Below are 16934 nucleotides of genomic sequence, written 5' to 3' on the forward strand. Positions count from 1 at the left end.
TCTTTTAAATTATATTCAAAAATGAAACAAAATGTTTAAACCATTGTCGAAATAAACCAAGGAGGAGGTATGGAGTGAGGGAAAATTAAAAAAATGTCTTTAGACAATATTGAATTGTGATCTTCACCGAAAACCGTCATTCAATATTCCTTAATGTTTAGCCTCTAGTTTAACATAATAAGCTTGCGAGCAAATAAAAAAGAAAAATTGAGAGAGAGCTAAATCAATTACGGGTACTATACCACGTCGAAAGTTTTCAAAACAAAAACATATTTAAACGTATCGGATAAGAAATAATCCATCCAGTGTGGTGGAACTTCTACTTTTAAAAATTTCAAGGTATCGGATTTTCCGGTAGCCATTGGAACGAAACTACCTTTAAAAAATCTCCTCACACCATTCGGTACATTAACTGCAGTATGTAAGGCAAATAAATTAGCAGTATTTTACCGATAAACTTACTGATTGAGGCCAGTACTACCGGTTTGGAAATTTAAGATATTTCAAAAAATCCAAATTCGAACAATGCGGTTAAAAATTGAGTCCTATACAAAATAAAATGCTTAGGTTATTTAAAAAAGAGTAAATTTAAGAAAGTCTTCGATACATTGAATTTTACTCTAAGGGTTCATTCGAAATTCAAATTGGTCTGTGTCACTTTTATTGTTCATCACGCCTCATTTTATAACTTAACAATATTCATAAAACTACATATTGTATTTATAAATAATCGAATCTAAAAAAGATTATACGTGGTTTATGTTTAAGGTGTACTACAGATTATAGAGTTGATTGTCATTCTGTGGACACTCATACAATTAACTATATCATAATAATAGAAACTGATATATTAAAAAAAAAAATATTGTTTTGGTTTTTTTTTCATTTCAATAAAATTAAATAAGTACATAGTTACAATCACTTAAACATTACATTCTCCTTTTCCCATTTCTCCTCCTATATTTGTAGATCTTCTAACCCTCTTTATAATGAAAGCATCTGAAAGCTTTTGGAATGGTCGCTCGAAGAGAAGTGTATTAATTATTGCCAAAAGGTAAGTGATTGAAGAAACAGCAATGAAAAACATTACCTGAAATCAACATGAAATCGAAATAAAAATAAATTACGATATTTTGAAGAAAATTCTCCTGTGATACCTGTTCCAGGAAATCCACTTGAATACCCTTCTCTTTGGAACCAGCTATGGAGAAGATTACCAGGGGATTCAGCAGGTACGCAGTGTAGGTTAATTTTTGGGTGTGCTGGAATACGCTGTGGCTGAGGATAGCACTGAACCAACCACCGTGACCAAGGTGACATAGGATAATGGCCACTCCAGTTGCAATGCCAAGGGTTACACGTCCACCCGCTAGTATGAATGCACACATCCAAACGGGTAAATCCTTCCAATATGTGACGGTGAATGAGGCCGGCAGCAAGAACCCGATGCAAACCCATGCAAATACCACGTAACCCTATCAAAAAGACCATTGCACTCAGTTAAACCCATATTTCGGTTCTAAACTTTGTAAATTTGAAATTGCATTTAATATATTCAAATAATTGATTCATTCAATGCAATGGTTCAATCGACTGCGAAAACCTCGTACCCATAAATTTCATTCTATAAATTTTCCATCTGATTCATTTCTTCATTCTTCTACATTTCGTGTTTGAAGATTTCGTTCTCCTTTTATTTGATCGACTGACTTTGAATACATTTTACTATTTTGACGACTCAGAATATAAGTCGAATAACTCAATTTTTTAGGAAAATTGTTTTATTCGCTTTTTGGATACCCTCTACTCTCCCTGTGAATATTATAATACTTAAAAGATAATTATTTTTAAAGTCATAGAGTAATTAAATCTAAAAAATCCTATACTCTACATGTAAAATCTCAGCTTCAAATAGCTCTCCAGTAAAATTTTATTACTGTGAGTTATTCGTTTCTTATTCTGTGCACTCGATTCATAGATGAAATACAAAAAAAAAAAATAAAAATAGAAATGAGATAAGAAGCCTAATAAATTTCAGCTTCTGTAGTTCACATTAGAAAGCAAGATGCTCTTGGAAAGAACATCCGACTTGTCAATTTGGCATATACCCACCAGAACCCAGTTTTAGTTATATCACAATCTTCACTCCACTTGCAAATTTTTAAATAACCAGAAATTTTGTTTGCTGTTTTGTTTAAATTCCTACTCTTTGTTAATCTCAAATTTTAATATTGGAGCATTACAGTTCATACCAAAAAAATTCAACTGACAAATTTATTAGGTTCTTAATTTAATTTTTATTAGATTTTATTAGGTTCTTCAATTATTATTAATATTAATATTCTAACGGTCATTGTTTGAAAATTGCAAATCCCTTCCCGTCACTGGAAGGGGATTGAAAGAGTAAGTGGATGGGCAGATGGGCATGCTGGTTGGTTTGATCGAGAAGATGGGAGCGAGGAGCTCCGTTTTCGGGGCCCTGAGGAGTGGATAATTAGTTATCCCATGGTCAAGGACTATAAAAATCCAGTTCGAAATCTTCAAAACAATTTCTCTTCAACTCGAGAAGCAAGAGCGTGATACAAATAAACACAAGACTTTTTTTTTAATTTAGAACTTCAATTAATTTCCAAAAATTGTCTAACATATGCTACGAATACTCGTTTTAAACATTGTTTTTGAAAAAAGATATTTAAAAGGCTGCGACTTAGTACTTAGTAATAACGGAATGAAAACTCTGAAAGTATATGTATTATAAATATGTATTTTTTTTAATGAAAATCGAAAAGAAATAATGGACCCATCCAATGGCTGATGTCTAGTTTAAATCAGTAAAAGTTAAATAAACTTAAATAAAACCTAAAACCTAAGATATAATAATTTAATTTATGTTACTAACGTAGTCCAATGAATATGGGGAAAAATAGCACTTAAAGTGATAACATTTTTCAAAGCTCTTGAAACCCCATTAGGTACGGTACGAGTAAGTTAGAAACGAATTTACGGGTACGAAGTTTTCTCACCGCATAGTTCAATACCTTTTTAACTTTGATATTATTCTTAGCAATTTTCCGCATGAGATATCCCGCAAAAGCTCCTGTAATGTAGGGATTCATTCGGCACCAGAGCTTGTAGTAGACGTGATTGAGTGTCTCAAACATCGCGTCAAAACTAATGAGAAATAGTGGAAAAGTTCTTAATTAAATTCAACTCAAGTGTCACATGAAAATTCATCATTGTCTCTGAATGACTCACCGGAATGTGAAATTATTCACGTAGAACGTGTAAAAACTGAGTGGAATGAAAATTGCTGCCACAATGATGAACGCCAATTTCCCTAGAGATTTCGACTTCACAAAGATGAAGAGGAGCAACAGGAAGACGATGAAATATTGGAAATCACATGCCAAATACCACGTCCAACCTCCTGTGAATAGAAAATGAGAGATGAGATAAGGAAGTGGAGCTTGACAATTGTGAATGTCTCCTCACCACACATCATACTGATGTCCAGGAAGTTCTGAATGTAGAGTAAATTGTACCACCATGTACTAAAAGAATTTTCCATAGTCGCATAGGGATTTGATTTTTTTTTTTGCAATAGAAAATGAAAAGTTTCATGTGAGCTTTCATTGAGTCATTTCTCTCGTGGGATTTTATTCAGTGAAATTTGTGAGGTGAAATGCAGAGAAAATTGGTTATATACCTGTCACATTGGAAATCACGTGTTTCACTGATGTAGAAACTCGAGTATTTTTGCATGAATTGATTAACAAACTCCGTCTGGAGAACTGTGGCCAAAAGTGCTGGTGTCAGGCGAATATATCGATGAAGGACGTGCTTGCCAAAAAGTACCACATTTTTTCCAAAACCATTACCCTGAATTTCATGCTGTAGCTCGATGTTGCCCAAGATATTGTACACTAGGAGAAAAGCACTGAAAAGCAAGATCTTATAAGAACAATTTAAAAAAAAAATCACACAACATTATGTACCTCAGAGCAAAGAATACATCCACATAAATTACAGCTGCCCAAAAGACTTGATACAGCAAACCCTGAGAGTTGGCCAGGAAGAGTGACGCTGATTCGCTGTAGTGTAATCCATAGTAGAGAACGTGGAAGGCCACAATCCAAAGACACACAATAGAACGGATACCAGCAATTGCAGAGATTGAGTTTGGCGTCGATGTCCGGAAAATATAGCTCATGTTGCATCTGAAGGCAAAACAGTCTAGGAAGATCCCCACTGAGCTTTTCTTCTCATTCCCATTGCAGTCAGATTGAGTGAAACTGGATAATCCCTGAATTAGCATCAGAGCCACGATTGTTCCACAAAATACACTGCAAGAGTCATTCATTAGCTCTTATACAATCCATGCTTAAGTCTGCATGTGAAGTGTCTCATACATGAAAGCAATCAGTTCTGGACGGAGTAAAAGAGACCAGGTCAGAGATGGCTTCTTAATTCCAGTCACATTGGGGTGAACTCGGTAAGTTGCAAAAGCACTTACTAGGGCTTTGTAGGTGTATCTTTCAAAAGCTTCAATTACTTCAGAATTGGAGCACGATTGAGGCATGCACAATCCTAAATGTAGAATAGGCTGAAAATAAGAAATTTGCATTGCAAATGCAGAATGTTCTGGAAAAAGTCTTCACTAAAATCTCAATCTGCAAATTGTAGGTTTAATTTTAGTATTACATACGTTCTGCCGTAGCAAGAACAAGACATTACGTAAACATAACATAACGTAACGTTTACGGGGTTACGTGGTTCAAGAAGTCTGAAAAACAGCAAGTTTTGTCTATTTTACTCCTCGAACTATCAAAGAGGGAACAATATAATCCCTCGATTTTTTAACAACTTAAAATTACCACCTAGCTCTCCCTGGAGATCACTTTAGTAATGTCACACTGTCCGTCTGTCTGTCTCTCTGTTGGCAGCTCCAGAGGTCAAACAGTTAGAGATAGCGACTTGGAACCTTCGGGGGTACTCCTCTCCAAACCCTCTTTTTATGTTTGCTCGAAAATCTGTGGTGTGATATTCTTTGTGTTACGTAGCCGGATATTCGTTCATATACGAAAATTCCATTGAATCATTCCTAATAATAGTTTTTGAAAGTCAAGGAATTTAAAGGCTCTAGAGAACGTTTTTCTCAACCAAATGGAGTCATATTTGGACTTGTTCGAAAGGTCTTGGAATTTCGGACAGGCCTGAATCGATTCCAATCTATTTTTTTACTGAAATAATTTATTTTACTCTTAAGGTATTTTTGGCGATATTTTGAGTGATTTATGAATGCGATTCAAAACTGATTTGAACCGGTATGTATCGATAAGAAATATTTGACCGAAAATCGATTTTGTTACTCTTAAAACTATTTCAAGAGATCTTTTAAATGATATATGAATAGGTTATAATTGGCTGAGAATAGGTAAACAATAAATGATGCGAACGTACTTTTGAAGTATAGGATCTAAGTCACGAGTTCGAGCATTTCGCAAAGCCTGGGACATTTTGCCACACTTTTTTATTATGTTGCAAAGACTGTAAAGAAAATATAGTGTTTTTTAGTGTGTGTCATATACGTATCCCCTTAAGTACACCAGTGTAAGTTTTTTTTTTCAATTTTCAGAAAAATAGTATTTAGTTGGTAAAACAAAGTCTTTGTAAAAAATATCAATATCAGTAGAAAAAAACAATCACCTGTAAGAGAATCAATTTTACTAATGTAACAATTAAATCTTAAATATACGAGTTTAACTTATACAATTTGAATCTCAGCACATAAAATACAACTCATGATGTTTCTTGTTCAAATTTACAAAACTATTACATTTCTTTGTTATATATAAATTTGCCTTTGGACAAATCAGTTCATTTACTCACGAAATTTAAATTATCACTGATAACAATTGAATACAAACCGAAAATATTTTTTGCTGATCAAAATCTTATCAGTTGCACTTTGGATATGAACTAGAGGGAAGTGGGGCAGCTTTAAAATTGAGTTTTTTCTTCTATTTTACTGCTCGAACTCAAAGAGAGAGCAGTTAATCGTCTTTTTTTTCAACTTGTCAATTTTCTGGAGTTTAAATGTTAAGAGATATCAACTTCCAGTCTTCGATGACCCCCAATAAAAAAAACAAAATCTATCGACGTTTTTTTCCTCTTCCCCCCCCCATCTAACCCCTCCAAAAACCATTTTTTTTTGTTTTTTCTCAAAATTGGCCCAAGCTTTTTCAATGATTTTTGGATATGTTTTAGAGCTACCCCAGGCGAACATTTCGCCCAAACATACATAGGGGAAACTGGGGCACCACCAAACACGGGGTACCACCAAACACTGCGATTTTTTAATCGGATATTCGATATCAAAGGATAAGACCGAAAGGAATTTATAGGCACTATAGGGATGCTTGTCCACTGAAGGAATGGTCGAGATAGTCCAAGTAGTTTAGAAATAAAAATTACTGTTTGGTGGTACCCCGTGTTTGGTGGTGCCCCAGTTTCCCCTATAACCGGAAAATTCGCCATTTTGAATTATTGAAGGTCAAAGGTAAACCACTTTGGAAGGCTCATTTTTCAACCTATTTGGTTAAATTTGAATTTTTTGGAAAAGTATTGCAATTTCAAACGCGACTGCATCGGTCTTCATCGAATGAACCGGTTAAGCAACGATTTTTGAATAATTTTACATCCCCAACAATTAATATTCCCTAAAAATAATGTTTTTTCGGTTTTTCTCAAAATTGACCCAAGCGTTTTCAATGATTTTTGGATATGTTTTAGAGCTAGTCCAGGCGAACATTTCGCCCAAACATACCTATGACCGGAAAATTCGCCATTTTGATTTATTGGCGGTCAAAGGTCAACCACTTTAGAAGGCTCATTTTTCAACCGATTTGGTTAAATTTGCATTTTTTGGAAAAGTATTACAATTTATAATCCGGCTGCATCGGTCTCCATCGGTAGTGAATCGGTTAAGTACGGATTTTTTGATTTTCAAATGCTTTTGTGATTTATGAGTCAATTTGATCTCTAGTAGATCAGTGACACCAAAAGATTATGCAAAAAAAAACTAATTCACGGTGAGCTCTATCTCGTGAGTTCGAGCACTCCGCAAAGCTTTGACGCTTTGCCATCTCTTTTTGAATGAAACTGAAACTTATTATGATATTATTTGACTGAACAAACCAATCACGAAGGTAAATTATATCATCATAATGATCAAGTCCACTTAAAAATAGGAGAAAAAACCCAATTTCAAAACTACCCCGATTCAAAGGTGCCCTATTTTCCCCTATGGTCGTTTTTCGATACAACTTTCTCTACCACAAAAATAAACTGCATGATCTATATCGAAAATGGCTTCTATAGAATAGTATTAAAAGAAAATCATGCGGTGTCCTATGTGATACCAATCTAAAAATTTTATTATATCTAACAAGTACAAATTCTTATTAAACTGAATTGAATTTCCGTTTCATCACTGTTTTCTTAAAAGTGTATTAAAACTAATAGATATAATTACGAAATAAGAACAAATATTATTTTTTTTCATTATTTTTTCTTATACAGGATTATTATTATAATATAATATATTATCGAAACTCGACATTTTGGTTCCAAATTTTATTTTTATGAAAGTCAGAGTGCAATTTAATGGTTTTCAGATATTATGAGTACGTTTAGCATAATAAATTTCACATAAAATTAACTTAAAACTCCAATAAGGGCAATTTTGTGTGAAATACGTGTACGTAACAAATTTTTAAATAAATAAAATTTGTTTTTTTTTGTGTTTTTAAATTAGAAATTTTTTTATCAAATACGACAATTACAAAGTCTATATCTATATCTATATCTATACGTTTTATCTTTTGTCAAGCCTTTTGTTGCAAAATATTGTAGTAGTAATTAAGCATTCAATGCTGAAGCATCTCCCATGCTGGGAAACACTCAGTAAATTTCTTGTTCTAGAATATTTTGCAATTGGCACACATTTTCCCATATTTAAGAAATTATTTTGCAATAGTACTGAATACTCAAATCTGAATATGCAAATTTGGGAACATTCCAAGGAACTAGCTAAATTAAATTAACTCAAAGTATACATTACTCACTTTAACAGTGAACTTGGCATCTACTTGCAGAACGGTGCTGATATTGAGGTAAACTACACGATAATCCATTGGGTAGGGAGCCTTAGCATACACTAGAGCATCAGTTTCTGGAGCATCGGTGAGAGTAAGTTCAATAGAGTTGGAGACAGAATTGCATTCTTGGCGAGAACCCAGCCAGAAATTGCTGCCCCATATAAAAGCTTCCGGAACTGAAGCAGATGCATCGATAACTAGAATTTTTGATGTTCGATTAGGAGAAGCAAATTCTGCCAGATTAAATGAACATCGAAGAATGAACTTTCTGTGCTATTTTCCCCAAATGTCTAGTGCAGATTCTAAAGATTTTCCATATAACTATAGTTGTACTATAGAAAAAGAAAAAAAACAGTTCCCCGTCTAAAATGGACACTGGAATTGGCGAATGTGAAGCAGTGATAGGAATCTTCTCTAGATATTTATTCATGAAGATTCCCACTCAAACCAAAGTCAAGAGGGTACTTGAAGAGCTTTTTGGCAAACACAAATCAGAGTCTTAGTGAGTAATTTCGCTTTTCAATTTCACCCAGGAAGCTTCCTGGCCAATTGGGAGTGAGTCACATATGGGGCATCCCCCAATTGAGAACAATGTTGTTGAATTATTCAAAAATGACTCTCAAGGGGTGCGTTTGTATTTTGAGGGCGGATGATGTGTCTGTGGTCAATCGGAGAGGAATTAATGGCCACTCTCGAGTGGGGTGCACATAAATTAATTCACAACCCTATCATTTATGGTTGCCCAAGTTGGCAATTCAATAGGCCATCATCTCACCTTTCAGAGCCCACAATTCCTCGGTATTCACTCCCTCAAATAGCATTTCCAGTTCCCTTTCACATACACTGCCCCCCATACTGTTCTCCAACGTTGCATTGAGTATTCCATACAGGATGGAAGAGTGGATTAAATTCTCTCGAAATTCTGCTATATCACTCACAGTTAGATTTTCCCGAAGGATAGCAGGGATACTTGCACTTATCACAACTACCACTGAGCTCAACAAGAGAACCACTCTAGCGAATAACATCGTCTCCAGGAACCGAGAAGATGCAGAAGAAGACTCAATCCAACGGTAGCCAAGCGAAGACTGTGCCTCAATTGTACTGGAACTAAAGTTAAAAACACTTCATCTCTATATGACGCAAATGGTGATCATATTGATGCTGAAGTGATGATTCTTCCAAAACACCATCAAACTATTTATTTTTTCAAATTAAGAAAGTAATTTTGTTGCCTTTACTGTCTGATGACATCCCTGATCAAAATAAAATATATAAATAAAAGAAACTTCTATTTGTTAGAGTTAAACAAGTGCTGACCTTTCACCTACCTCTCTTTTAATATCAGTAAAACATTTAGCAGATTGATTATGTTTTTCCTCAGGTCGCAACCGCAATATACAATCATTGAATTAATTAAATCACAATTCCTTTGAAATTTATTAGAAATCTTAAAATGTTGAAATTTATCAAAAATTAATAATAATTCAAATAGAAAGTTCAGACAATTTATGCAAATACAAACGGTATCGTAGGTTAAAATCTATATTGTAGGGCCGAGGAACACCTCTTCGACAGGGAACCCCTATTGACACTTTTGTCAAAATCTTGAAATTTATTTAAAGTATCTAATAAAATGTAATTAATATGACTTTTTTCCTTAATCTGCATTTTCTGATAAGGATAGGTGTTCAAATTTTGTATTCCAAATGGTACAGGGTAGGGTGTCAACAAGTCCTGACATGACTTCTTAAAGTGTCAATAAGCGTTTCTTTCACCCTACTCAAAGTCGTTTCATTGATTGATATGGTAAACTGATTAATTGATTTATTATTTAGTATTATGTTTTTTTTTTCATTTATATTATTAAAGAAAATATTTTCTTTGGTGATGATGATTCAAATACCGAAATTCTAACTTTAAAATATCACAAAGTTGAATTTTTAGATTTTTGGGTATTTTTTGGGGGCCTTCTAAAAACGATAAGTCGCTACGTCTAACCGTTTGCACCTTAGCTTTGGCAATAGGCATACATGTATAAATGGATGGAATTACAAATAATGCTATATGAATTTTATGAAATGGTCTTATTCGCAAAGATGTTACAAAAAATTGCCCTCTCTAGAAATTTCACGGTATTATAATGTATCCCTAGTCAAATTTAGCTCCACCTCCCCTTAAATCCGCCACGAAAGCTTTGTACAGACGTCAAAAGAAAAAGTATTAGATCGTTAATTGTTTAATTTCATCCTATTTTCCCAGGAAAGCCTAATATTTATTTTTTCTTTACATAACAACACTTACAACTAATTCTGAATACCTCCAATTTTAATTTTTGCTAGTTTCTTATAACAGAGCATTTAATTTGAAACTGTTCAATGCTTTACTTTACATAATTTGCATACTAAAAGTTTTTCAAAATGCAAATAAAACTAAAATGAAAACAATTTGTAATTCTTAAAACAAAGTATTATTATCTTTCAAATTTCCCGTTAACTATAATTATCTTATCAGAAATTGCATCTTTATGAAATCCCTGTACATTTACTAATTTATAAATATCAATATTATGAAATGCTTAAAGGCAACCACACTTTCATTAGCATTTCAAAGTAAATAGATGCTGAAAATAACATTACAACGCACTTTATTTTTTTTCTTCTAAGAATTTCCTGACCCTATTGAGCACCTAGAACTGAACAATTCAAGCAAAAAATACAAATTGGAAAACTTGTTTTGCTTAAAGTTATTGAGATTCAATTGTATAAATTCTTATGACTGTCAATAGGTACAAAGTATTAAAAAAAATGTTGACGTCACTATACGCAGAATTGGAGATATTTCGTGAAGTAATTCTTCCAGGATTTTACCACATAAACAGTCCAGTTGTTCATCTTTTCCAACACAAATGAATTTAACTTCAAAATTTTACAATATACAGGGTGGCTGAAAAAAAATACAACAAACTAAAGCGCTATATTATCCTCATTTCTTGTTCAACTGTTTTGAAATAAAGAAAAAATGGTAGTAAATACATCAAAATTTTAGAAAATTATCGGTTTTGTTCAATACGATCTTATTTTGACTTAATTATGGTCTTAAGTTTGTCGAAAGCGCTATCTCAGTTTGCATGAATGTGAATGTGAGTCTTCTGAATGTCCTGCTATTCACGAGGAAGAGCTGCCTTCAGCTCATTGACACTTTGCTACTTTTTAGTCCTAACATTGACCAACAAAATGCCTCTTTTGGAGAAGTCAAACGATTTTGCATCCAAGAATTGTGGAGGTAATTGTTTTCTTAATATGAAGTGCGAAAGGTTTTTTTTAGACAAATCTTGTTCGGAGCGTGATTTCTGAGACGTTGTCGAGTCTTGATCGAACTTCCATTACTTCTTACTAAAATTTTTGTTTGTCCACGACTCCAACAGTCCTTTCAGGACAATTTTCAGAAACACATTGGCATTTGTTTTGACGGTACAGCCTAAAATCCCCACTGAAAAGCTATAATTTGTCTTCAAGGAAGTCCAGCCCTCCAAATAAGGTGATCTTTGACTTCCGGTGGTCATTCGAACGTCTAAATTATCGTATCATCTTTCCTTCAGATAGACACAATTATTTTGTTTGAGCATTAATTGCTTGATTAAAAGTTTTTCTTATCAGAAAAGATGACATTTCTGAAACTGACCAGGAACGTGCAAGTGAATTTTCGTCTTCGTCGATCGAGCATAACTTTTTTTTGAGGATCGATGAAATCTCGTCTTTTTCAGGACTTTTAAGGCTTCATACAGAGGTCCTTTAACAATATTTATTTCATGGATATTTGCAATCTGTGTGTGTCAGAGATCGTTTGTTTGCAAATGTGACGCAGATTTTGTTCAATTTGCTTCTTCACTTTATGAACGATGACTAGGGATGAAGCAATTTTTTTAGACCTTCACCAAAGAATTTTAAAATGCTACTAGTATCCCTGTACCAAGTTATGTTTCGAAAAACGGAAAGTTTAATTACATTCCGGTTTTGAAGAGCCCTCACTATAGCTGATTCCGAATTTATTGCAAAATATAACGACATTAAATTGTCACGTTTGAGTTCCATTACAGTTTAAAAAAGTTTTACAAAATATTATCGAAAATACTTTTGTAGGATTTTAGCCAATAAAATGAGCTACCACTATGCAAAATATGAAACTGCTTTCACAAGCGGTTTAACAGCTAAGTGCTCTGAAAGTTGTTGTATTTTTTTTCAGCCACCCTGTATATATGTTCAGTTGTGTGACTTAGTAAGAGGTGGCAAAGAGAAGACTTAGAGGAGTACAATTCAAACTTTTAAAGTTAGATACCATGCTTTCCTAAAGTTTGTTTAAACTTAGAAGTTTGTGCATTCCTTGAAATATTATGCACTTCATCAACCTATCTTAAGTTTACAGGTTTACAACTAATGTAAATAGATACATATGTATGTACATCATATCCAGGAAGTATAAACAAAATAGAAGAAATATTTAATTTCGTATAAAAAATTGATTTAAAATTAATGATAACTTGAATTGAAATACCTAATACACATCCTAAATATTATACGTACCTTACTACCTTCAAAACTCTCTTAAAGTAATCACTCAAGGTTATTGCTATGTAAAGTAGAGCTTTGTACTAAGATATAATTAAAATTTTAAGACCTTTCAAAAAAATCCAAATTTAAGCAAATCGGTTGAAAAGTAGGTCCTCCAAAGTGGGTTAATTTTGATCTTAGAATATCCGATATCGAAATGGTTTTCGAACATAAGAGTCCAAGGACGGAATATGCGTCTTGACTACTTCTATAATATATTCGAAAATTAATGAAATCGTTGGAGCCGAATTTAAATCAAGGGAGTAATGGCTCCTTGACACCTTTTAGATCAGGAAAATTTCATGAAGTCGAAATTCGAATCTTTTTCTTGGATCAAATTGGCTTGATATTATTCTTTACACCCAAAATTTAGTTCACAAACGAATTTTCACGAATTCGAAGTTGCAAGCACCCTAAGTTGCATATGCATTGCTAGGTTGCCTTTAAAGAATTTCAGCTACCATAAGCTTATCTCTTACGTGTGAAAATTACCCAAATCAGATATTCAAATCTTTGCACCGGGCGAGAATCGAATTCAAATTTGTGTATCAAGTTAGAGATCTATCCGTTTAAGAGCCCATGGTCTTACTTATTGTATCACTACAATTCCCTACACATCAATGATTTTAAAATTATATGACATTGATTTTAATTTAGCATGGATTCAAGTTCTGCAAAGTGCAAAATATAATAACGGTGACATATCATCGAAAGGAAAATTGTGTGATAATTGCAATTGCAAGATCTAACGTTTCACTGACGTAAAAGCAATTATCACTCAGTTTTACTCTCCATATCACCGTTATTACATTTTCCAGAACTTGAATTCCATTCCGAATTAAAATAAATATCTTATGATTTATAAAAAACTTTATTTCGTTTGATTTTGAAGTCGTGATAATTTTAATATTAATTTGTTAATACTCGAAATTTAATTGAAATTATTGGTTTTTTCGTAAACGAGTTTATTTGAGTATCACTCAAATCTTTTGGAAAGATAGCTTTAATACATTTCTGATAATATACAAAGCCATTTAAATCTTAGAATAGAGCGATCTCGGGCTTCATTGAGTCGGAGCTGTATTGCAATCATTGCATGAAATAGCTAGTGATATTTTTTTCATATTTCTCAAGAAGCTTTAACTTTATGTAGTTTAGAGATATAAGACAACTGTGGATCTTAATTAAATTATTAATACGTCCCGCTTCTTTTAAAGATAAAAAAAATAGAATTTTAAATGTAGGCCCATTCTTTCTCTATCCCGAGATTTAATTTTAAATAAGTGAAAAGAAGAAAAAATGTATATGAAATGAAACCTACATTTGGTAATTTTATTGTTATAATTACCTTATTATAACACTGAACACTGATTTTCTACTTTGAACATATAACATACGAGTGCCCAAAATATTATTTTAACCATTCGATAAAAAATGTTTACAGGTTTTGTCACTCGGGAAACGAATTATGACGCTTTTAAAAATTTTCCGTCGATGTTTATTACCACGATTGCCACATTAAAAAGGGCAAGAAGAAAGAAGTGGGGCACCTTAGAAATAAGGAGTTTTTCTCCTATTTATAAATGGAACTGAGCCTTTTCTTATTGTAGTTCAGCTTCACCATTGGTTTAATGATAAGTAAGATACAATTCCATTTAAAAATAGGGGAAAAAAACATATTTTAAAGGTACACATACTCCAATTCAAATTTTCCTCACTTCAACTTAAAGAATTATTGTCAAAAAAATCGTTTAGTAAAAACTTATTTTAATTAATAAGAAAATAAAAAGCGATCAGAAATCCTGATATAGCAAACCGATAATTCCAAAATGGTTCAATTGATTCTACCTTTATCAATAATATTTCACTACTTACCAATTAGGTATGATTTTTACATAATCACGCCTATTTGTTTCTTTTACTGACCAATTTAACCATATGCTCATTCTGCTACAGCCTTTGATTTATATACCGCTCTAATTTTATTAGGTGAGATTCTTAACAATCTCACCTACTATAATCCTAACAAAATCTCATGTCCTCCGATTGGCCCCAAACTTTGCCAGAATGTGTTTTGACACTTCCTGATCACGAATATATGGATGGCTAAAAACCGTTCCCGTCCGTCCGTCCATCCGTCCGGCCGCTCTTTGGAGCTTAATAGCTCCTAAACTAAAAGAGATATCGACTTGCGGTTTTCGGCAAAGGTTATATATCGGGTGAAAATTGCAACTTGGTGCATTGACCCCCCACCCCCCACCCCTCCTTCCGCCATTTTGAAGACCCCCCTTTTTTGTTTTCTTAATGGCTCCGCCCCTATGGCATCGATCGGGCTCAAATTTTAGAATGTTATAGCTGGGCCTTAGGGCTTTCTATCAATACTAAACTTAAGCTCCCCCGACCCCCCCCGACCCGAGCTATAAGGGTCAAAAAAAAAATTCTTAAAATGGCCATAACTCCGGTTCTAATTGTCAGAATTTAAAAAAATGAGGGCTTTTTGGAAAGCTCTCGTGAAATGCCACTTCCTCTTCTAACATCGCAAGTTCGTCAAACTACCGCTAGGGGCGCTATTATTAAAAAGAAAATTTTTAAATCTTAAAAGTTAAATAACTCAAAAATTCCTTATGCAATCGGGCTGAAATTTTAGTATGTTGTAGCCGTTGATTATACCTATCAAACAAAAAAAACCTTAAGTCGATCCATAACCCCTGACCCGAGCTATAAGGGGTCAAAGTTCGAATATTGACCGGCCTCTATCTCCGGTTATAATTAACATAGCGGCCTAAATTTTATCTGTTTGGTTTCGTATCGATGAGCACTTTCAGATGGAAGTTCAAAAAGTCCCCATAGGTGGCGCTGCGATAGCGTCAAAATTCATTGAAATTCAAAATCATTTTTCTCAAAAATTCCTTTGTGCAAGTTAATGAAATTTTAGTATGTTGTAGCCCAGTCTAGGACGTTTCCAAAATGGTGCGTAAGTGCGCTGTGGTTTCAATAGAACCGGAGATATGAGGGGTCAAAGTTCACGAAATTCAAAAAATCATATCTTCGGTTCTATGTGACCGATTTTGATGAATGAGGGCTTAAACGAAAGATCTCACCAAATGCTACAACTTTCTAGAATATTTAAACTTCGTGGGACCAACACCAGGGGCGCCACAGTAGAAAAACCATTTTCAATATCACATAACCTCAATTATCTCGACTGTCGTTAAACCGATTTTGATGATTACTTCAACATAATTGTAGAGCACATTTGTCTCTACATTTCGTCCATACATCATTTTCCACTCACACTACGCTATCACTCCGATTTTGCCGTTAAGTGTGAAAAAATTGATTTTTCCCATAATAACGCTTTGAAATCACTCAGATGCCAATTTGACTGCCTCTACTCCACCAAGACACTTAAAATAGGGTTTTAAATGGAAAGTCCCACAAAATACAACAATTCTTCGATATAGTTGAAGTTCAACAAATGACTACTTGGGGAACTCTGGATGAAAAAACGAGTTAAGAAACAAAAAACCTCGCTTATCTTGACTTCTGAGTAATCGATGAGATCATGTTCTATGGGAAAATTATAGAGAACATTCTGGTCTACATTTCACCCATATATTACTTTTGTGCCAGTTCATCCAAATCCTTGATATTTTGGTTTAAATACAAAATTTGTATAATTTCACGAATTTGATTCAAGATAACTGAATGGCGTCTCCCTACTTCAGCTCCAAATCGAATTTGCATGCACTCCGAGTTAGCTCACGTTAAGAATCTCACCTACATAAGCCGGTTAGGATTATCTGTCCCTTTTAATTGATTACCAAATTATTAAGCCCATACTACTATAGCCCTTTCAAAGTATAACTATCTAAATTAGAGAGAGTTAAAAAATTAGACATACAAAAAAATAGATTATTTAATTTGATAAGTCTTTGAATTCGGGCAATAACATAATGCTGACATTGAAAGAACATTAAAACATTCTCGCCGAATTTGAGCTTCTTATTTACATCTCTCATGCTTTTAATTCAACAATCTTTGCGTAAACAGGTGACGATTGTTTTAAGCTATACTTGAGGTATTTCCTCCATTTTTTTTTATTGAATAATGGGAAAAACATCTCAACAATGCCGCAAATATTAGTTGAGCAATTGGAATATGG

General features: G+C 33.6%; 1 protein-coding gene across 1 annotated transcript; it reads right to left on the reverse strand.

Annotated features, from left to right (window-relative positions):
- Positions 1 to 644: 644 nt before the first annotated feature.
- LOC129810222 (nose resistant to fluoxetine protein 6-like) lies at positions 645 to 9280 on the reverse strand. The gene is made up of 10 exons (XM_055860547.1): positions 8935 to 9280; positions 8127 to 8356; positions 4410 to 4603; positions 3996 to 4343; positions 3707 to 3937; positions 3493 to 3551; positions 3256 to 3427; positions 3039 to 3171; positions 1158 to 1475; positions 645 to 1090 (listed from the first exon to the last, which is right to left on the reverse strand). The coding sequence occupies exons 1-10, from the start codon at positions 9185 to 9187 to the stop codon at positions 923 to 925; spliced, it is 2106 nt and encodes a 701-aa protein (XP_055716522.1). The 5' UTR covers positions 9188 to 9280; the 3' UTR covers positions 645 to 922.
- Between the last annotated feature and the right edge of the window lie 7654 nt (positions 9281 to 16934).

Source organism: Phlebotomus papatasi, chromosome 1 (genome assembly GCF_024763615.1).
Source record: "Phlebotomus papatasi isolate M1 chromosome 1, Ppap_2.1, whole genome shotgun sequence".
NCBI classification, from domain to species: domain Eukaryota; kingdom Metazoa; phylum Arthropoda; class Insecta; order Diptera; family Psychodidae; genus Phlebotomus; species Phlebotomus papatasi.

What these genes read in the sequence shown, in the direction of transcription:
- LOC129810222 (XM_055860547.1), bottom strand. Translation starts at nt 9,187, where the DNA reads ATGTTATTCGCTAGAGTGGTTCTCTTGTTGAGCTCAGTGGTAGTTGTG. An exon ending in GATGTATTCTTTGCTCTGAG is followed by an intron (nt 3,938 to 3,995) that starts GTACATAATGTT and finishes CTTGCTTTTCAG; the next exon opens with TGCTTTTCTCCTAGTGTACA. An exon ending in ATAATATCAAAGTTAAAAAG is followed by an intron (nt 1,476 to 3,038) that starts GTATTGAACTAT and finishes TCTTTTTGATAG; the next exon opens with GGTTACGTGGTATTTGCATG.